The following is a 22,114-nucleotide window of genomic DNA, read 5'->3' as shown; positions in this document are numbered from 1 at the left end:
TATTATTTACGAAAAATTTTGTATGTAAAATTACATACAATTTTTTTTCGTACGTAAAGTTTTTGATTTTGACATCTATTTTTACGTACAAATTGTTTTTCATAATATCTAATCCGTATATAATATTCGATTACATACCAGTTTTAAGCATTACATATAGATTTTATCCGTAAAAAAATAGTTTTTTTAGTAAAACTACTTCAATGAAATAAATCTTTTAATAAACATCATCAAACCTTTAGATGACTTTGTTTCACAATTTTTATAAAACAAAGTTTTATCTTTCGGTCTGTCCATAATTATTTTTAAATAGATTCTAAATCTAGAATGTCAAAAATAAATTAATCTACATTTATAAAAGAATTGTCTTCTTTTATTGGTCACTACAAATAAATTACATTCTCATGTTTTGTTTGCACCTAATGTTTTGTTTCAAATAAAAATTATATATTTTCTATATAATTTTTTTAATAATTATGATAGAAAGTGATACACTCGACTACCATTCAACACATTCACTGTTCCTAAAAGTTAGTATAACTGCATTTCTAAATTCAAACTTAATGATTTTTGTTAAGTTGCAAAACAAAAATTCTCTCAGTAAATTGATATGCAAATTCGATTATAACAAATTATCTGGTTGATGATAAACAAAGTTTCTTTATATACAAGACATTATTTAAATTAAATAAATCGTGGATAAATTTGATTAATTCAACATCATTCTTACTTATATGTAGAAAGAGTGTAATAGTTTGGTTTTCAATGACAATGTGGATGAATCCCATGTTATAAACATAGCTATAATTTGAAGATGAGAATCACTTAAATTATATATTATACTTTGACTTAACTTATATGAAAAATTCAAAATACATTATGAAATATACTTAATCGTATTTATTATATTTTATAAGTAATGTATCAATGATATTAAATGGTACAATTAAAACTAGTTCTAAATATACTTTGGTAGAGAAAGGATGCAAAAGCAAAAGAGACAAAACAAAGAAAGAAAAACAAAACCACACACAAATTAAACTATGTCTATTACTCATTCCTTAATATAAAAGACTTAAATTAGCATGAGGATCTTCCAAAATGAGAAGCACTTCTTTGCAAGAACATGAGGACAATGGAATGAGATATTCTTCTGGCATGATTAAAATTTAGTTTACTAATATTAATAGAAATGGATTAAAACTATATCAAGAAGTATACCTCGAATTAATTAAGGACAGTGTGGTATTCTTTTAGCGTAATTTACAAATTTCATTAAAATTTTGGAAAAAAATTGATGACCTGGCTATTAGTCCTTATTTAAAAATCTTTTCACGCGCTTGTTAAGGAGAGTGTTTGTTTAAATAGACTTTTCCAGAGCTGGGAAAGGATAACACTGAATAGAGGCGGTTGCCATCTTTAGTCACGCGCAGGCAGAGCAGTGGATTCAAGTTTCCAAAAAAGAAGAACATCAATTCTTTCCCGGCTTAGGTGGGTTAAGAAGTGTGGGGTCTCTCGCTTCTCTCTCCTTTCTATTTGTTTACTTTTTTTATTTATTTATTTTTTAAATTTGATTTTGATTTAATTTTAATTTTAATTTTCCGTTTTCATAGCCCAACAACACTCTCCTATTTTCAATCTTTTTTGCTAATTATTTTTTTCTCCACGATTTCTCCTGTTATCTCTCCAATCCTCATCTTCCTATTTCTTCTCCCTAATTTGGAGTTCGCTTCAATCGTTCTAGGGTTAGGGTTTCGATACTTTCTCCCTCTGATTTAATTTTTATCAAGGATTGCGGCACCTCTGATTCCCTCCCGTCGTGCTTTGGACGCAGGACACCATGGGAGGTGACGCAGCAACAACAGCTGAGAGTGCCACATCGGAGTCGAACGCCGCCGAGGTCAACATCAACATTCGTTGCTCCAATGGCTCAAAGTTTTCTGTTCAGATTAGTCTGGATTCCGTGGTCAGATCTTTCAAGGACGTTGTGGCTGGCAGCTGTGACATCCCCGCCGATCAACAACGGCTGATTTACAAGGGTCGGATCCTCAAGGATGATCAAACCCTCCAAAGCTACGGTATCTTGTTTGTTTGATCTTGTTACTATACGTGTGTTTTTCTTTGGTATTGACTTTTTTTTTTTTCGGCAAATTGTGGATCCTGATTTTCTTGCTGTTAAATATATGTATTATGTGTTTCTATATTGGTATGCTGATCTATGATTTTATTGATTTCATGTACTCAAATATATTAAGGATATTGTGGTTTGTAGTTTGTGTATTTTGCTCGCAGATATTGTTGATATAGTAATGGACGGGAAACTCTTTTTTTCTGTGGCTTAATGTTAGTCGTAATGTGGGGTTAATTTGTTGAGAAATTTGTCGAGTTGTGTACAGGTTCGGCTGGTGCTTGTGAAAGGCGTTACATGAATTTTTAATGCTATATGGCATGATTTCCTCAATATGACATGTAGTTGGGAATGAAAATGGTGCTTGTGAAAGGCGTTATATGAATTTTATATGCTATATGGCATGATTTCCTCGGGTGAGAATATTACATGTAGTTGGGAATGAAAATCCTCCAGTGAGAATATTACATGTAGTTGGGAATGGAAAATAATTTTTAATGCAGTCAAAATTTCTTTAGTTGAAGACACTGATATTTTGGAGAGTAGTTCTTTTTATTGATTGAATGTGACTCACTTTCCATATCTATTTATAGGTTTGGAGGCTGATCACACTGTACATTTGGTTCGTGGCTTTGCTCCTAACAACAACACTGGTGGGACTAATAGTGGCGGTGCCAATACCACAACAGCAAATACCACGAGAGGTGCTGGTGCTAATGAGGGTGGGGGTTTAGGAGGGCCAGGATTTGGGGCTTCACTCTTTCCTGGACTTGGTGGTAACAATGCGATGGGAGGCAGTGGCCTCAATGGCTTATTTGGAGCGGGCTTTCCAGACCTTGAACAAATGCAGCAACCGTTTTTGTCAAACCCCAATTTAGTGAGAGATATAATGAACACACCTGCTATGCAGAATTTAATAAATAATCCGGAGATAGTGCGGAATCTTATAATGAATAATCCTCAGATGCAAGAGTTAATGGATAGAAACCCTGAGCTGGCGCACATACTTAATGATCCCAGCACTCTTCGTCAGACACTTGAAGCTACAAGGAACCCTGAGATCATGCGCGAAATGATGAGGAATACAGACAGAGCAATGAGCAACATCGAATCTTCTCCTGAGGGATTTAACATGCTGAGACGCATGTATGAAAATGTTCAAGAACCATTTTTAAATGCCACCACAATGGCTGGTAATGCCGGAAATGATGGTGCAGCGGCTAGGAACCAAGCAACTAATCCCTCAACTGCTAATTCTGAAGCAACTTCCCCTGTACCCAATACGAACCCACTTCCTAATCCATGGTCAGCTCCTGGAAGTAAGTGTTCTTACCACAATTTTCTCCTCAGATAGTGACTGAATGCCTCTTTTAAATTATTTTTACTTCTGATATTATGGTCTATTTTCTAGCTGGTAGCTATGTTGTTCACTGGATTGTGAATTTTTCTGGTCTGTTTGATGTAATATTTGCAGCTGGAGGTGGCCAAAATAACACCAGAAGGTCAACTACTGCTGGTGGGGATGCTCGACAGCAGCCACCCACTGGCTTAGGAGGGCTTGGACTGCCTGATCTTGAAGGCATGATGGGTGGAATGCCGGATGCTGCTATGTTGACCCAGTTAATGCAAAATCCAGCTATTTCACAAATGATGCAAAGTATCCTTTCCAATCCACAGACTATGAATCAGGTAATTATTTGTTGCCTGTTCCAATGAGCTCCTGTTTTGAACTTATTTCTGACATTTTTTACTCTTAGATTCTTGGGGTCAATTCTGAGCAGCGTGGCATGCCTGATATAAATTCTCTAAGGGAGGTTATGCAAAACCCAGAGTTTTTACGACTGTTTTCCTCACCCGAGACACTGCAGGTAGACAGATTCAAAATTGAGTCTGTTAATAAATTTTTATTGATTCAATATTCTCAATTGTACAGTTGTATACATGTCTTTGTGTGCTTTATGTGTTTAAATTTTAGAACTTTTAGCCATGCTTATATACACTGCATGTAGAATGGTAATTATGATTGTTTTCTACAGCTATTTTGTTTTTGTCTCGTCTGTGGAAATTTCTAATAACGAGCATATGATCTAACTTGACTGAGAGTTGCATAATGGCCTCCTAGCTAAGGATTTGAGGAAAAAATTGAGTTTTACATCCACGATTAAGTGTGTGTGTGTGTGTATATATTTTGCATTGAAAAATTATGTCACATAAAACGTGTTTTAATATGAAAAAGAGGTTTTATTATTATATTTGCCGATATAATTGATACTTATTTTAAGTAATTTTCTCACAATGACGTGCTCCTATTTGCAATGGCAGCAACTCTTGTCTTTCCAGCAAGCTCTTCTGTCTCAGATTGGTCAGCAACAATCAACACAGTAAGAAAAGAAGCAATCATTGTATTTCTATTTTTAAATACCTTCTGTTTTTTACTCTGAATCCTTTTAGTATTGGTAACTGGATTTGTACTATAATGTGCCAATGCTTCAATCCTTTAGCTTGGTGAAGTATTATTTATCCCTAGTACACCTGTTGCAACTTAGCTTAGGCCTCCTCAACAGAATCTGACTTGAGAATTACACACAATTCTAGTAATGTTATTTATATATTTTGTGAATTTAACCAGAAAAAAGACAGCAAAAGAATAAAAGGAAAGAGTTTCTCACAGTAACCTCTTTTAGTACACAATACACAGGCCTAGCCTTAGAAGAGAGTCTTGCTCCTTCAAGTACTCTCAAAATACAATGTACCTGACACACATCATATGCGTATGAGAGAGACATGCATGACTGTAGAAGGGTTTCTAAAACAACAAAACTGCCCTATGAATTACTAAACACACATAACTGCCCTATGAATTACTAAACACACATAACTGCCATACTTCTCATAGACTGTCCTATCATTTTCTCGTTGTTACCTTTTTTTTTTATATTTTTGATGATCATTATTGGCAGATGCTGTTCGCATAATTGTCTTATCATTTTGGATATGTAGTCATTGTTGTTGCTTTTTTACTTTTGCTGATTATTATTGGCAGAAACTATGCTTCAAATACCAGGTTTTTGGATTCCTGTCCAGTAACAAGATGCCTAGGGTAGGAAAACAGAGATGTATCCACCATGGGAAACAGTTGTAGTCCAGTAGATATACTATTTGTTTGTTTTTTGGTTCACTTTCCCAATTTGTCCCTCGGCTCCTCCTGTTTCCCCACATGCCCAAATCCTGTGATGTCACCTCCCTCTTTGAGCCCCATCTGATGGTACCATTTCCTCCTTCATCAACAACAAATGTGGAATGTCGGAGAAGCTTTGAGAGGTTGTCTCAGTTAATGATTTAGGAGTTTGAGACAATGGTGAGAGAAGATGGTTGAGGGAGAAAGATAGAGGAAGAGGAAGGGTAGAATACCACAGCGCAGAACCACTGTTGTAGTGGTCAGGCGAACTCTGCTACCAGATTTTCCTTGCTTTTTTTCACGGCATCACCACTACTTTTGTTCTTTCCATTGTTGCACACGTTCAAACTAGAAGGCTGGATATGAATACTGATTTGTAGGCGTGTTAAAATAATTTGTCAATTTCTGTAAGCGTGATGCGTTCATTCCCTCTAGAATCTGGCACACAGATTTGGGTTTTGAGACATTAAAACAAATAGAGGAGTTTTGGAATATTTGTGTACGCCAGAGACAAGAAAGATTGTAAATGAGGGTGATTGTGGCTTTAGTGTTGTAGTTGGAGGCATGTGGAAGCTTCCATCCCACCATTGTGTTGTGCAGTTTGACCCTGAGAGAGGAAGGGAATAACGAGGGACACATTTGAAAAGAATAAGAAAAAAAAAAATCTCACCCACTTATATTAAAATTAATGTTCCATGGATGAAATGTCTTTCTCATGGTTTGAAACTTTTGTTTGTCTCCCATGCTAGCATTTGTCTAACTGCAATCTTTTAAAGAGGAAAATTTTAATGTGTTTGTTTTTACTTTTTCTAGTTGTTATTCTCTGATCCTACACTTGAAATATAAGATTGAGATTTCTATCAAAACGCTCCTGAGAATGGGACAACCTTCTCCTACTCTAAACTTTCTGTACCATAGCAAGTGCCCTGTAGGGCTTTGATAACGTTCATTGCATTATGAAGGATCTAAGGAGAGAATCCTCCTTTCAAGTAGTTCCCCGTCATGAAAAGTTTTCCCTGTCTTACAACAGAGCTAAATGCTCAGTTCTCATAGCAAAATGGAATGAATCATCTTCTCTCTAACTTAAGCTAATCATTTATTCAATTAACTTCTCCAAACCATTTGCTTAATTTCCATTAATAGACGCAATTTCTCTTTCTAAACACTCATTCATTTTCATGCTACAAGTATCTAACAAAACCTGCATTCAACACAGCCAGTTGGGGTTTAAGCCTACATGGTTGACCTTTTGTTCATAACAATTGCATGACTTGGGTTTGAGTCCAGGGTGCCAAATATAATTTGAATCCCCATGAAAAAAATCATTGCTGAGGTTGGTGATTTGAGTTGTGGAGAGCCTTCCTTCAACTTAAACTTTCTCTTAGTGTGCACAATGCCCTTGAAAGGAAAGTTTTCTTGGAGGCAAAATAAGTAGTTATGGCTTGAATTTTATTTACTTTATTATTTCATGGTTGTTGCTAGCCTAATCTTCTAAACTGGATGCGTTTGCAGGGAACCAGGTCAAACAGGAGGAGGCACTGGTATGCAAGAGAACTCTGTTTTTTCTTTGTTTCTGTTTAGTTCTAGAAACTATGCTCTGGTAGTAGGTTTTTGGAATTTGTTGTGGCTGTGGTTTTGCATTGGAAATTCAAATCGCTCGGCTATCATTAAGATCATATGCGACCTGCTAGTACTTGATTTAGTTTGGATTATAATTTTTTGAATCGGTGGAATGTGGAATATGTCATCAGGTGTTCCCTTTGTACTTATTCTTTGCGAACTCTTTAAGGGCCCCATGCATCTATAGAGTAGCGAAGGGGGAGCTTTTAGGTTCTAAGGTGGCTGCTGGATGATGCAATTGCCATTTGATTGCATGCATAAATTAATTGTTTATTTTAAGTAATTGCTATTGAATTGTTTTAATGGTAGCACCGTTGAACAACATGGGACTGGAGATGTTATCGAGCATGTTCGGTGGACTTGGAGCTGGTAGCCTTGCTGTTCCTAACAGATCAAATGGTTAGGCATAGTTTCGTAATTTTCTGAATAGATTTTGACATTGTTGTTGTCTTTCTGCCCAAATGGTTTCTATACGTTCTCCCTAACTTGTGTGACTTTTTTGTTAACCAGAGCCACCAGAGCAATTGTATGCCACCCAACTTTCTCAGCTTCAAGAGATGGGATTCTTTGATACACAAGAGAACATAAGGGCTCTTATTGCCACATCAGGGAACGTTCATGCAGCAGTTGAGCGGCTTTTGGGGAACTCTGGACAGTAGCAGGTAATGGTGGTTGATTTTCCTTTCATGGAGGTTCTTATGTGTGTACTACTGAGTTTGGTCCCTTCGAATTCTGTTGTTTAGAGCGTCTTGTTTGGTATTTAAGTAAAATCAGAAATATATCCAAATTAAAATGGTCTGAACTCCGAACTGACATGGTGATGTAGGTTATTCGTTCGACCAACTCTGATCATCAATTCCCTCCTTTCAAGTTCTAATGGCAGTTATTTTCTTATGTACATATATCAAAACAAGTGTCAGACACTTGGCAGCATTGCTTAAATATTTTCAACTGAATTTATTTCAAAACTGTTGATGTATTGTATTAATATTCTTTTGGTTATACTATCTGGAACAGTTTAAGGTTGACTATGTAATACAATTTTTACGTTATCATTAAATCATAAATCATCATTGGTGTGACTTTGAAGGCAATTTCTGTTAATGTTGATATATATGGTGATTTATGCTTTTGAGTGATAGTATAAAATTATTTTACAATGTTAGTGTAGTTTTTTCTCTCACACTTTAATAACTTATAGCTACTGATTTGGCAGGTGGTAAGGGACACAGGACTAGCAATTAAATCTCAAACGCTAGAATCTGGTGTGAGATATTTATCCATTTAGCTTCGATTTTCGTCATGGAATTGTGTTTAAACAAATCTGTTGATTTTTTTCGTTTACATGATATCCAGAATTTAGTATTAAATCCAATATTACAATGTCCAATTATTAATTATACCTTCGGCTACAAGAAAGTACAAGGCATTTTGTACCATATACATGTAATTCTAACTTGCCTGTTTGCAAGCAAGGGTTGGGTTCATAGGTATTCTCCAATGAAGGGATTTACGTTGGAACATGAAATTTACATATATAATTATGAACTTCTGTTTGTTATTTTAGTTGTTAATCCTGCTGTAAATCCCACAACGATATTAATGACAAAGTGGCAAAAGAGTTCTTAGAGATCAATCTTTATTTCAAAATATAATTTCATCATATAGTTTCTACATAAACAACCATAACATTTTGAAAATTTTAGAAGTACAATTTTTATGAGCTACTGTAATATGCCTTGGTTTTCTAGAATGAAAAGAAAGCTTTATAATATGTTCTTTGGAGTTTTATTATTTATAGTTGTAATTACTGCGCAATCACTGGTGAATTTTAAAATGCTCTTCAGATTTGTTCAACCTTAGTTTTAAGTCACTGGCTCAATAGGACCTGTAGGTTGATTCGAGGAAAATCTTTATAGTTAAAAAATGTTGATACTTGTTAAGAATTTTATGGCAGGCTATTTCAATTTCTTAAATTGACAGGATTCTTTGATCCAAATGTAAAGCAACAATAATTATATTTAAAATGATGGGTCGACTATTATTTTTTCTTTCTGGAAAATTTTGAATTTTATTAAAAGATTATTTTTGGTTCCTGTTACTTATTTTCTTCATTAGCTATTTTATATGCAAGAAGAATTACAATAAAGAAAAAATTATTTGAATGGTATTCTTGTCTACTAATTTAATTATTGTTGTTTAAAAAACTTTACAACACTTTAAATGGAAGATTTTAGTAAGAATCTTAAATTAACACATTAGTTTTGTAAGAATATCATTAAAATATGATGATGTAACATATAAAGATTAAATTTAAGACCTTATATAAAGCTATGGTCTTAGAAAAGTATTCAATTATATAATTAAATTAATTTTTAAATTGCAAAAAAATGAAATAAATTGTGAATCCTATAAGACTTTAAATGGTATAAACAAGTGTAATTATAATGGGTCTTATATAATGGGTCTTATATAAGACTGGTTTTAAGCATAAACAAGTGTTTAACTATAATTAAATTACATTTTAAATGGTATAAGAGATAAAAAAAATATGAATTTTATAAAATCTAACAACTTAAAATCAAACTTGTAATATCTTAAAAAAATAATGTAACTTGAGGAAATTTATTTAAATAAAATAAAACATAATAAGAAAAGATCTAATAAAGCTTTTACCTAAAAAATGTTTTCACAAGGTGAAAATTTAGAAGGTATCTAATTCATTATTCATTATGTGTTTGTTTGGCCCTAGACTAGTCACATTTGGTAGCAACATGAGTTTTCTCAAAATTTGTTTAACCTGTCACATATCATTTAGCATTGAAGTAGTCTCATTTGTCATGCTTCAAATCTATGGATAACTTAACTCATCACAAGGTACTATAAAAGTTAAGAAAAACTTATTATTTATCTATTTTTTTTAAAAATAAATTAAACACATTTGTTGACTGATTATTTTAGAAAAAGTTGTTTGCACTTAAAAATTTAAAATATGGATTACGAATTTAATCTTGATAATAATTTACCATATCATGTATTATCATTCTCTCTCCCATTCTTATCTATCTGGTGCATATGAGTAAAACATTCACTCACATCTCAAACATAATATCAATTCAGAATTCCAATGATTTCGTGAGAAGTTTTAGAGGAATAAATGTTAGATTTGAAACCTTAAAGATATAGTGTTTGGATTCAATAGAAACAAATTAATAATTTTGAAATATGTTGAATATTTTATCTAAAATATGTTATTAGATGTCATGAACTTGTTGGAACATAATTGAATTCATAGTTAATTTGAAACTGAAAATTTGTATGCTCAGTTTTATTTTCTGCCCTAATGTTTAAGGGCTGGCCTTAATCTGTTGGACCTAAGGGCTGGCCCATAGGGTGTTAAGGCCACTAAAGCTGCTAGGGTTTTTCTTTCAGTCTCATTCTTGCAAAACAGAACCTAAAACGCTGCCCCACTTCTTTTGAGAACGCTCTGATAGGGTTACTTACGGCTGCTCTTGGTCAAGCTAGCTCTAAGCTCAGCTCGTCTTCACGTAAGCTAAACCTCAACCCCTACTATTTTCCTTCAAGGTTCTGTTGTTCTTTTCCCGTTAGAGGTCCACTTTAGTAACCTCGCTCCTGTTCTGTGCTACTGGTTCTAGTTCTTATATCTGCTCTTGGAGCTGTCGGTCCCGTTGGTTTAAGAGTTGAAGCCGAGATTAGCTCCTTTCCAGGTAAGGGAAGCTAGAAACCTTTCTATTTGATGTGATTGATGTTTGTTTTGCCTTTATTCCGTGATTTCTGAGCTTGTATGCTACTGTGGATGCATGTGCTGGTTGATACTATTGTTTGAGTATGAAAATATAGCTGTTGCAGGATGAACAGTGGCGAGACCTGTTATTCTCGCCCAAGCGACCCGGTCTCGCCTAGGCGAGACTTGCAGAGAACAAACCCTAGCTCGCACTCGAGCTCTCGCTCAGGTGAAGGGTCTTAGTTTTGAGCGAGGTACTATCTTGCTCAGGCGAGAGATGCTCGCCTAAGCGAGAACGCGTGGGAGCTCGAGGTGTGTTGCTACAGTTGCAGTCTAGGCGAGGGACCTCACTTTTGGGCGAGGAGTGGGCTCGCTTAGGTGAGGGAGGGCTCGCCTAAGCGAGTTCGCGAAAAATCTCCCAGGGCCTCTGTCGCAATCTCGCCTAAGCGAGGGAACCCCTCTCGCCTGAGCGATGGCTTCTGGCTTGAGAGAGATGCGTTGTAGGCCTCGCTGTTTTCTTCACCTGGGTACTATAAATTGTTTGGTTGATTGATTGGTATGTTTTAAGTATGAAGTATGAGAAATGGTATGGAATATATGTAGTTACGAATTGAATTGATATATTGGTGTGACCTTAGCATGTAAAGTGAATGAGATGGATGATATTAAAATGGGAATGATATTGGTATGAGATGAGACTCTATATTCATGAAATTGGAAGAATGAGATGGCATGGGTTCAACATGGAATACGAATGGAAAGTGGTTACAAATGTTGACATGAGGTTTGAATGCATGATTATTGTTATTTGGTTGTTTGAATATATTTGGTATGTGTCAGTGCGTAATTCCTTGGAATCTCTAGGTGAGGTTTCAGGGTCGTGCTTCAGTGGTCGGGACATAATTTCATGGTCCCTGTTACTGGGTGTCCATGGTGGTGCCCCATCTATATAATTTGGTAAGGATTCAAGGTAAGGATTGCATCCTGACACTCTAAGGAGTCAGTTAGTCTCACTTAGAGCGGACTGACTCTTGTGGTGAGAGTAGCAGGAGGCTTGAAACTCATTAAGGGCTAACCTTGTGTGTGGGGGATTGAATTATTGTAACACTTGTAACACATAGCTCGGGGGTGAGCAGCTCGTGGGTGAGTAGAAGTATCCACCACAAGTGCAAGCATCCACTGAATCCGACCAGATTATATGTATTCGGATGAGTCGAGTCGAGTCTTAGTGTATTGATTTGGAAGGTCATAACATGCTTGGATGATGTGTGTATATTGGACTGTGGAGTATATCTGATTGCATGATGAAATCTTTTTGGCTCTAGCTTACCCTTTGCTTGTTTGATTATTTGTATGTTGTTCTTCTACCTTTGCGATGATCATCAATTTATTGATGGGAGCAGATGTGAGAGGTACTCGTGGTCAACAGTGGAGAGATGATTCTGTTGCATAGTCTACTTGGACTGGACTTCATGTCATTCTTGGGCTTTTCTTTAGGGCTATGGCCCATGTACTTGTCCGTCTTTTAGATTTCTATATGTTTCCATTAAACTGTATAACCTGTTTCTTTTTGGACATCGTGGTATGCCTTGGGTTGTAAGGAGTTAAGTTTAAAACTCCAGAACTGCGCACTGCTGTATTATCTTGTGTGACGCTTCCTTTAATTATGTTTATTGATTAAATGGGACGTTACAAAATTAATATAGAAAAAAAAATTGATACTATGGAATAATACTCTTCAATTATATAGAGCAAAAAAAATTCAATTTAATTTAAGAAAGCGACGAGTCTAATATTTCAAATAAAATTCACAAAAAATATAGAAACAGTTGTTCAAAGTAATTTACTCAATTTATCTTACAATTATGCATAGTGTTCACATAATTAATTTTCTAAATGCTTTTGGTGTTGGATATTTGATGCCATAGATGGACTACTTTTAGAGTAATGTATGAGATATATAAGATGAAGTTAACCAGAGTTTGTATATGAAAGACTGTGAATTGTTTATGAGTGAAAATGAAATGATGGAAGGAGATTATAGTGGATCGTTCACAACTGATGAGATTTTTAAAACACGGGATGACCTACTTAAGTGGGTTTGATGTATAGCTTTTCTTCTTGTTTTTATTGTTATTATTGTAATATCTGACACCATCAATGGACATTCAGAGCGTAGGACATTTGTTTTGTTAGGATGTGAATAGGGTAGCAAGTATAGAAAATACAAGCTTGATTTGCGGTACAGTATAACCGTAAATCAATTTAGCGACTAATTATAATTTTTTATTCATAATAATATCTATTTTAGTAACCAGTATTTTTATTTTGTAAATTGATATTGAAATTAATCATTAAAATGATTAACAATTGTTTGTTACTAAAATTGGTTGTTAATGAGACATTTTCTTGAAGTGAAAATCATGTTCATCATTGCTCAAATAAACTCCCACACATATTGTCTCGTAATAGGTATAGAAAACTTGAGGATACAATGATGAAGAAAAAGGAGAAATCAAGGTATCAACCTTCAAAAGATGATACTAGTGTTGTTCAACCTCCTTCACTCCCAACTCGTCATGAAAAATGAAAGAAACCCATATAAGATAATTGAGTTCTTATACATTTGATAACTCATGACAAGTTTAAGAAAGAATTGTAAGATGTTAACTTTCTCTTTAAATCACCTTTTGTTTGGAACACAAGAAGTAAATATATTTCATCTTTTATATTCATGAATAATTACAATTTATTGTATTCTAATTATAATCTATCATTTTCAGTTTTAATAATGATTATTTTTAATTCATGGACAACTATTTATGGTTTCCCTTATTGAACACATTACTGTATGATTTTTCTCATTGCACAAGAACATCCCCCGATACACACACATATGAAACAAGAACTTGATTAGTAAGAACATCTATTGATCCACAACCCACTAACAAAATCATTTATTAGTCTTTTTTATTTCATTTTTTCACAAGTTTTATTATAATTATTTATTATTTTGAATTATATAGGTTGATAATTTGATATTTTTAAATACGTTAATACGATGTTCAATAATATTTGAATAGTGTCGATGTTTAATTTATTGGTTTGTTAAGCTGACACTTTAACTTTTAACTATTGTCTTTAAATAATGTTTTAGTAAAATAGGTGAACACTTTGATTGTGCTGTCATAAAATAATATTGTAAATCAGTGAGTCGAGTCAATTCACTTTGATTGTATGATTGTACTATAATAAATATATAAAATAATTTAGAAAAATAAAACATCCTTTAAGTGGATTATCTCGCCAACCTGTGGTGGGTTGAGTGAAATTACAAAATTTTTGTTTATGAACAGGATCGAACTAACTCATCTTTAATTCAATCCTTAATAAACTAATGTGTGTAAGTCAAATTTACTCACTTTGACCTCTTTTAATTCAAGATGAATGTGATTGAAAAGTTTGTTGACCTAATTAGTATATGTTAGAAGTGGAGTTTAAGCCTAACTCAATCTCACAAAATCGGCTTTTAAGGTGAATTGGCTTTATCTCTAGTCGATGTGAGACTTCCAACATGAGACTTCCAACACACCTCCTCACGTCGATGTATATTCATCTCGTGTGTGGGACTAGAAATTAATGGGTGGTCCGTTAGCAGTCCAATATCGGGGGGAATAGAATGTCCAAGAAAACTTGCTAGAATAGACTCTAACCTGACTTTGATATCATGTTAGAAATGAAGTTTAAGCCTAATTCAACTCCATAAAACTGACTTTTAAGGTGAAGTTTGCACCTCATTTATATATTATAAATTAACTTTATATATCTCGAATCGACGTGAGACTTCCTAAAAAATGCGATATTATTAGCATATGGTTTTCTTTTTCTGTCGCTTTTCTCTTCTTTTCCTCTTTTATAGTAGCTAGGGCAACCGGCACTCTTTACCACAACGATGTCGTTTTACATCTTCCTCATGCTCAGTTTTCTTTTCTTTTCCACGTGTCATGCAATGATTTTGTTTTACCTAAATTTGATTTTTGATATTAAAATATACATTGTCTTATAGCTATACAATATGTAAACACACTATTTCATTTCATTTTACTAGTTTTTGTTTCTTTAAAATCACGGATTATTAACTTATCTTAAAACATTACTTGCTAATATCTAAATTTTTGAAGTTTAAAATTGTATTAATATTATTTCTAAAATTGTTAGAAAATATGTTGCCAGTGAAGTAACTTGAACTTTTAGCAACGAAAACTTTGTCAACTGTAATAGGTCATTTTCAAATTGAAAGACTGAAAATTCATATTGAAATTTGACGTGATTAAAACATCCCTTTGAAATTATAATCGCTAAAACAACACATTTTAATTTTAGGACTATGAAAAATATTTTTAAATTTAAGAGACTAAAAAAGTAATTTAAAAATTAAGGGAAACAATAATTTTTTATTTAAGAAGCTAAAAGTAACTTCTACATAAATTTAAGAACTTGAAAGATATTTAAACAAGAAAGAAATTGATTTTTTTTATATTATTATTATAATTATACATGTCATTATTATGAATGTTATTAGTTGCATTAACAAGAAGTGGCAAGTTGTTAGTAATGAGAGGACAAGAACAATTTCTAATGTTTGAGAAATAAAAAATATTTTTGGTTTACAGGAGATTAAAAGAAAATTTGATCAATTAAAACATATTTAAAGCTAAATCAAATTATAAACACAAGTGATTTTTTTTTCTAGAAACTAAAGACTTTAAACCACTCATTCCTTCCCAAAATTATATTATTTTAATATAATTTCGAATTTACACTTTTCAATTTTCGAAGAAATATTATTATCTTTTATTTCCAAATAAATTATTTTCTGAATAAAAATAATGCAATTGTAGATTAAAAAATTAGCACCTATTTGTTCTTACCTTAAGGTACAATTATAACACAAAGGTAATCAATATTATTGAAGACTTTTCATTTTCTAATACAAAATAATGTGTCCCTCACTATAACCGTGATTTAAGGTCATTTGGGATATCTGTGGAAAATAATAAATAAGCTGCATTTTAAAACTAGTTTAGTAAATTAACTTTATTTTCTTAATAAATACATTCCTTTAATTGAGAAAACTAAAGTGATTAATTTAAGAATAAATTAAATAGACAAAAATGATACTTTTATTGAAAATTAAGAGCACTAATCAGTTTGAAATTTATTATAAAAGACTAAAATTCCACTTAACGTGGGAGAGTGAGCGTTGCATTTATAATTTAATTTATTACACATCGATTAAAAATGAAAAATATTTCAATATTTTTCGAGAGATATCTTTGAGCGCGTCTTTGAAATTTGAATTTCACAAAAAAACATTTGACTTCTAACAATTGTTATTACAAAACCAGAAAAAGACATAAACATTAATTTCTTCCACATATTTAAAATGATTATCTTTAATTATGTCATTAAAGACATCATAAATACTTTTTATGACAAATACTAGTTCTACAACAGAGAGTGAGAAAAAGGGAAAAGAGATTAAGTTAAAAATTTAATAAATGACGAACAAAAAAAAAGATAGAAATAAAAAATATATATATTATATGAATTAATATATATACATATTTGTGTATGCAGTGCGTTTATTCTTAGTTGGCAGTGAGCATATACAAAGAGGAAAAAACTTACGTTAAAGGAAAAAAAAAAAAAAAAAAACACCGTTAAAAGTACGTTCCGCTGCGTTTCGCTTAAAAGTTGAAGTGCGTTTAAGAAAAAAAAATTGAGTTAAAATGAGTAATATTATATAGTTTTTTTCTGTGAAGGTAAGTTTGGTGTTTTGCAAACTGAACAACCAAACACGGTCTTAGGTAAATTTCGCAATACACTTTAGATCAGAACAACAGATAGAGATTCATTTTAAGTAAATTTCACGAGGATTTCCAAATTTTTGTCTCCTCAAAATATTTTCAAAAATTATAAAATTGAAAAACGTGTGAAATAAAAAAATATATATAAAGAGTACAATACGGCGCCGTTTTGTTCATATAAGTCTTCGCCACCTAAACATTATGTCAACTTACGTAGCTTATATATATATAAGAACCTTTTTCCAGTGCAAGAACCCTACCCACAACATTAAGCTATTATTATCATTATTATTCTGTGTTCGTTTTCTCCGTGTTTTCGCAGTTTAACGTTGCTCTCAGTTTCAGTTCCTTAATGCAGAACTCAGAATCAGTGAAAATGGAGGCCACCACCACCACCACCATGAACGCTGCTGCTGCTACTCCAATTCAAGGTAGAGAAGGATCTCAGGGAGACGGAGAAAAGGGAATTGCTTGCTCCTCGGAAACAATGGAGCTTAAGGGTGGTGCTGATGACGTCACTGAAGCGGATTCAGTGGATCCGGATCCCTTGGCTTTGGCGGGTCACAAGAGGAAGGCTTCATCAGAGATCGATCCTCATCGTGCCAACTCTTCTGATCCTCTTTCATCCCCAGCTGTTGAACAGCATGCTGAAATGGTGCCTCCTCAAGGTATAGACAAAATCCAGTTTTCATATATGAATTTCTTGATCTAATACCATAGTTGGTTTTCTGATATATAAATGCTAATAATATCCACACTCCAAAGTGAACTGTTTTCAATACTCGTTAATCTTTGCTGAATTTTGTTGGAGGGTATTAAATTCTGTAGATCTCACTTGTTATTATTCAATGAGTCGGATCTATGTAGTAGAGATAAATGCTGGTAATACATTCCGAAGCGCAATGTTTCGAATTGAATTTCTACAGAAACTATAGTAAATCTTGGTTATTGAATGATATAGAGTGATAAACTGTGAGTGAGTGTGTTGTTAGCACTTTTTCTTTACATAGATGATTATGTGCTGTGTTTTGAGAAGGTGGAGAGAATGAGAAAGTGGAAGATGATGACAAGAACATGTCTCAGAGAGGGGTTTTGATAGACCTGAACCAAGGCCCAGAAGAAATGGATGCGTATATTCATGACGATGTGTTCAAAGAAAAAGTGGAAACTGTTGCTGAGGAGAACATTGAAGTGAAGCCTGAAAAGGGAGAACTTTCGGATTTTGACCTAAACAAAGAGGGAGGAGTGGTTGACTCAAGCAATGATGGTGATGTGAAGGCTGAAGAAGACAAGGAGATAGCTCATGAGGGGCTTTCGAAGATGGAGACAGAGAAAGGGGAAGAAACAGTGAATGATTCTGTAGAAAGCGAAGAAGTTGCAGAAAACGTGGTTGAGAACACAGAAGAAGCAGTTCCTGCTTCTGAGAATAAACAAGAGGAGCCTGGTTCCTTGATTGATGGAATTTATCATCAAATGGAGCTTCCTTGTGAATTGAACAAAGAGTGCGAGCCTTTTTCTGATAATGATGCTGAGAAAATGGAAGTTGAGCCTTATGATGAGGCTGCGGAGGAGAAGAACGAAGATGTTGCAGAGAAAGTTGAAGTTGTGGATGAGGAGAAGGAGAAGGAGAAGATGAACAATGAAGAAAATGATGTGGAGACATCTTCTCCGGTGAAGGAAGGGTTATTGCGTGGCCCACTGGATTTTGATCTTGACCTGAATCAAGTTCCTTCCATGGAGGACGATTAAAAAATAGACCAGAGAAATCAACCATTGCTGAACTTCATTGAGTTTTTTGTATTTTACTACTTTCTAAAAGCTAGCTTATAGAGAGAGACATGTAGTGAGAAACAATAATTCTAGGTGGTTTTGTGTTTTTAATTAAAAAAAAAAAAAAACAGTTCATTTTCAAAGTAGTTTTGTTTTAACAAAGCACAGTGAACCCTTTGGGTTTGTGTTATTTTCTTTATAAGCAATAAGAAGTAGTATATATATTAATACTTAACTAGTTCTGCTAGTGTATGACCAAACATATCGGTATATAGTTTGTTTTTGGGGACATTATACGTATATGCTTTATTGAGATACTGAGAATGTTCTTGCCAAGTACGATTATAATTATTTTTAGGTTAAAATATGTCTCAGAGTTCATAAAATGGTTGCTTTTAGAATTTAAAATGAGAAAAAAAATAGTGTTTTTATCGTTTTTTTTTTATCAGGAACAAGTATATATTATATATATGAAATACTTGAGTTGTTTCAAATCCTTCAACTATTCTTTTTAATTAGGTTTTGCTAATTTGCTATAGTTAGACATATTAATGGAGAGAAAACACAGTCTTTGTAAATTATAAATTTGGCAAAGAGAAGATCGTAGAACTGTCAACTTTTGTTTTATCTATCTATATATACTTAATGAGAGATATTTTCGTCAAAATCAAGGATAAGATTGTACAATTTTACATCATGGTACAAACTGGAGTCTAATTAATTGGTTATATATTGCTCTCAAATCTTAAATTCTTGTACATTAGATATATATTTCAGTCAACTAAATAAGAAAAATAATTATTTGCGCATGCTCAAATCTAAGTAAATGTGTTTTTTTAAAAATAAAAGAGGGTATGATTTATGAGGTTGAAGAGATTTTTCTATGTAAATGGTCCTTGATTAATTATTGGATAATTTATTGTGTGCGAATGAGTGTATCCATATCGGTTTAGGCTAAGTATTAAGGTGCAAAAGAAAAAAAAAATCCAACTATTGAATTTTATTCTAATATCAAACTGTTTTAAGTGCATTTAAATGGGTCAAAATTTATTTTTTAGATTTTAAATTAATCTAATTTATTGAATATAGTTTTGGATTTTAAATAATTCAAAGTAATTCATCATGAGATATATTTATTTAAGAATTTATTTTTGTATTGGGTTGGTTTTGACTTAAACATTTTATTCTTAATCTTGTAACCAAATGTTATCCAGTTAATTTTAAGCATCGACTTTCGGTTAATGAGTCATTGATCACAATATTATCTGTATAACTTCGACCACCATATTTTTTAAATTGACTATAGTTTCAGACTTTAAATTCTGTTTATGATTTAAAATTGAATTTAAAATCAATCTAATAATTAAAACAACTAGATTTAAAACCAAATATAAATTAATCTTTAAAACCAATCTAAATGTATTCCATAAAATACATTGAATTTGAAATCATATCTATTTTCTTATATATGAGATTTAAAAATTCACGCCCTACCCTTCAAGTTGACTGAAATCATATAATTATTTTGTAAAAGGGAAAAAGGTGGAAACATGTAGATTATCCTATCTAAAAGATATGTATACTAAAAAATGAGATACTTTAAAAGTATTTTTTTTAAAATAAGTAAAATATATTATGAAAGGAATATTTGCATGAATATAGTCATCCTTTTATATGTTAATTGTTTTTAATATCTTGTTATCACCAAAATATTTGAGAAGGACCTCAATCCAGTAGATTTTCAGACAAATTTTGTTGAAGTCATATCCTATGTTTCGTATCAATCATATTTATGTTAAAAAAGTAAAGTAGCATATTTTAAAATAACGTTTAAAAAAAATTCAAATAACTATCACAATTAACACAATTTTCATTAATTTTCACATCATTTTTATCATCAATTCACTCACACTCAGAGATGACAAATAAATTCGTCTTGTAGGTATAACAAATAAACTCGTCTTGTGGATATTGTCTAAACTTGTCCTTGTTTTGACGAAAAATCTCTGTATTACATTGACTGGATATGGTATGAGTATAAGTATGAAAAATATTCGATTTTTTCTATTGGATATGAGGATGAAATATTCGTCTCATCCTTGTTTTCTACACTCACCATAATAATCGTTGCATTTTAAATTATTAAAATATTCATAGTCTATCAAGTAACCTAATATATATTTATATATACATACACTACACATTTCTTATTTCCTATTTCTTCTAATTGTTTAGCTTATAATGAAATTCATTCGCATCTCCAAGATATTTTTTGTCTTATCACAACCTTTATGTAATTATGCTCAAATGATGTATGTGAATTACATAAGAATGTTTAATCCTCTTAATTTAAGTGTTTAATAACATCAACCTTTCTTTTACTAGGTTGCATACAAAAATATTTTTTTATTTTACTATTATTAATTTTTATTTTATCTAAATAACCCTTTCGCTTCGTTAAAACAATTTTTGTTATCTCTTAATTTGTTTCTAAGATACACATTTGATTATTTTTTTAATATTTTTATTTGTTGTTTATTTTTATTATGTAGAATACTATTTTGAAATTTTTTATTAACTCATTATCATATGTGTAATTTTATCACTATAAATAAATTTTATTTGCTATAATATAATTATTTAATGTAATTGCCTTGAATTTTTTTTTTCCACCATAACATATATTGAAGTTCAAAAGATGAGATATATATGTTAAAATTCTATTATTATTAGCTTAATCTTTGTTCTTTGTATGATTTTGATCAAATGATGTATTATAATATTTATTAATGTATAAAATAAGAGATTTCATTATAATTTAAAAAATTAAAGTAAATATACATTTAAAATATTTTTTAATTTGAATATTTGTTTCCCTTTTATATTTTGTAAAAATAATTTTAAGTTTTATCAACTAGGTTTCATTAGTGTTTGCAAATTTCATAAATATTTTTGTTCTCATGAAATTTTATTTGGTATTCTAATTTGAAATGTATACAATTGAAAAATATACAATTATAATTTTTTTATAAATATTTGATATAGAAGAAATAAATCTCTTTTTAATATTGAATATGTGATAATATATCTTTCATTTACTGTATTTTTTGTATTATTTTATAAAAATTAATTGGTTAATGGTGGAACGGTAAGAAAATGAGTACAAGTATACATCTGATGGGGATGGAGGTGAAACACAAATTTGATACTCATTGAATTTAGATATAGGAATGAAGATGAATTTTTTTATCTGAAAATAGGTATGTGATAGCAAAACTCGTCTCCGTTACATTATCATGTCTTACACTTGAAAATAATAACACAAGTTGTTGTCATTGTGCATACAAGACATGATGACTTTAACATAAGAGACTATTTTGAACAAAAATAGTACTTAATTATATAATGTTTTGTAATCTTGTAAAATTAGGGTATCCCTGTTATATTTATTTAATTTCTTTTGCTGATAAAAGAAATGTTCACAAAATCATAAGAATCTAAGATTAAAGATGTAATGGCAATTGACTCATGTTGGAGGGGCTCTTCATGTTGCTTGTAATATTTTGTACTTATATATTATAAAAAGGATAATGATTTTTTTTTTGATCAGCAAAGAATATTAATATATATACAGAGACACTTTAGGGGTGCCTCAACCCTTATACAGGTCCTGATTTTACATTGAGGTTCTTAGATAAACAAAACAATCTAATTGATGTATCTAGCAAAAAGATCAAAGACAAATAGAGGACCTACATATTCAAAGTACAACTAAAAAGTACCATCTTAAAAATATCCACTCA

At 32.0% G+C, this 22,114-nt stretch overlaps 2 protein-coding genes and 1 long non-coding RNA gene across 5 annotated transcripts; all 3 read left to right on the top strand.

Moving 5' to 3' along the window:
* Nucleotides 1–1,472: 1,472 nt before the first annotated feature.
* On the top strand, nucleotides 1,473–8,487 carry LOC114166238 (ubiquitin domain-containing protein DSK2b-like). 3 transcript variants are annotated; one of them, XM_028050964.1, is made up of 10 exons: nucleotides 1,473–1,491; nucleotides 1,835–2,078; nucleotides 2,722–3,447; nucleotides 3,603–3,817; nucleotides 3,886–3,996; nucleotides 4,451–4,509; nucleotides 6,819–6,847; nucleotides 7,236–7,325; nucleotides 7,437–7,588; nucleotides 8,143–8,487. In XM_028050964.1, the coding sequence occupies exons 2-9, from the start codon at nucleotides 1,841–1,843 to the stop codon at nucleotides 7,583–7,585; spliced, it is 1,617 nt and encodes a 538-aa protein (XP_027906765.1). In that variant the 5' UTR covers nucleotides 1,473–1,491; nucleotides 1,835–1,840; the 3' UTR covers nucleotides 7,586–7,588; nucleotides 8,143–8,487. The 3 variants fall into 3 exon arrangements, with proteins under 3 accessions (XP_027906765.1, XP_027906748.1, XP_027906756.1); XM_028050947.1 differs by lacking the exon at nucleotides 1,473–1,491 and adding an exon at nucleotides 1,501–1,745; XM_028050955.1 differs by lacking the exons at nucleotides 1,473–1,491; nucleotides 8,143–8,487 and adding an exon at nucleotides 7,753–8,020 and having other exon boundaries at nucleotides 1,622–2,078.
* Nucleotides 8,488–10,357: 1,870 nt separating this feature from the next.
* LOC114168146 lies at nucleotides 10,358–12,324 on the top strand. The gene is made up of 3 exons (XR_003600622.1): nucleotides 10,358–10,474; nucleotides 10,583–10,654; nucleotides 12,075–12,324. It is a non-coding gene; the product is annotated as an uncharacterized LOC114168146 (long non-coding RNA).
* Nucleotides 12,325–16,809: 4,485 nt separating this feature from the next.
* Nucleotides 16,810–18,509, top strand: LOC114174694 (serrate RNA effector molecule homolog). Its single transcript, XM_028059521.1, has 2 exons — nucleotides 16,810–17,209; nucleotides 17,578–18,509. Exons 1-2 carry the CDS (start codon nucleotides 16,894–16,896, stop codon nucleotides 18,288–18,290), a joined length of 1,029 nt encoding a protein of 342 aa, XP_027915322.1. The 5' UTR covers nucleotides 16,810–16,893; the 3' UTR covers nucleotides 18,291–18,509.
* Nucleotides 18,510–22,114: the final 3,605 nt, after the last annotated feature.

The sequence above is a fragment of the Vigna unguiculata genome, chromosome 2 (assembly GCF_004118075.2).
Source record: "Vigna unguiculata cultivar IT97K-499-35 chromosome 2, ASM411807v1, whole genome shotgun sequence".
In the NCBI taxonomy this organism is placed as follows: Eukaryota; Viridiplantae; Streptophyta; class Magnoliopsida; order Fabales; family Fabaceae; genus Vigna; species Vigna unguiculata.
Note: the sequence above shows the minus strand (reverse complement) of the source record. Positions and strands in the feature narration are given on the sequence as shown.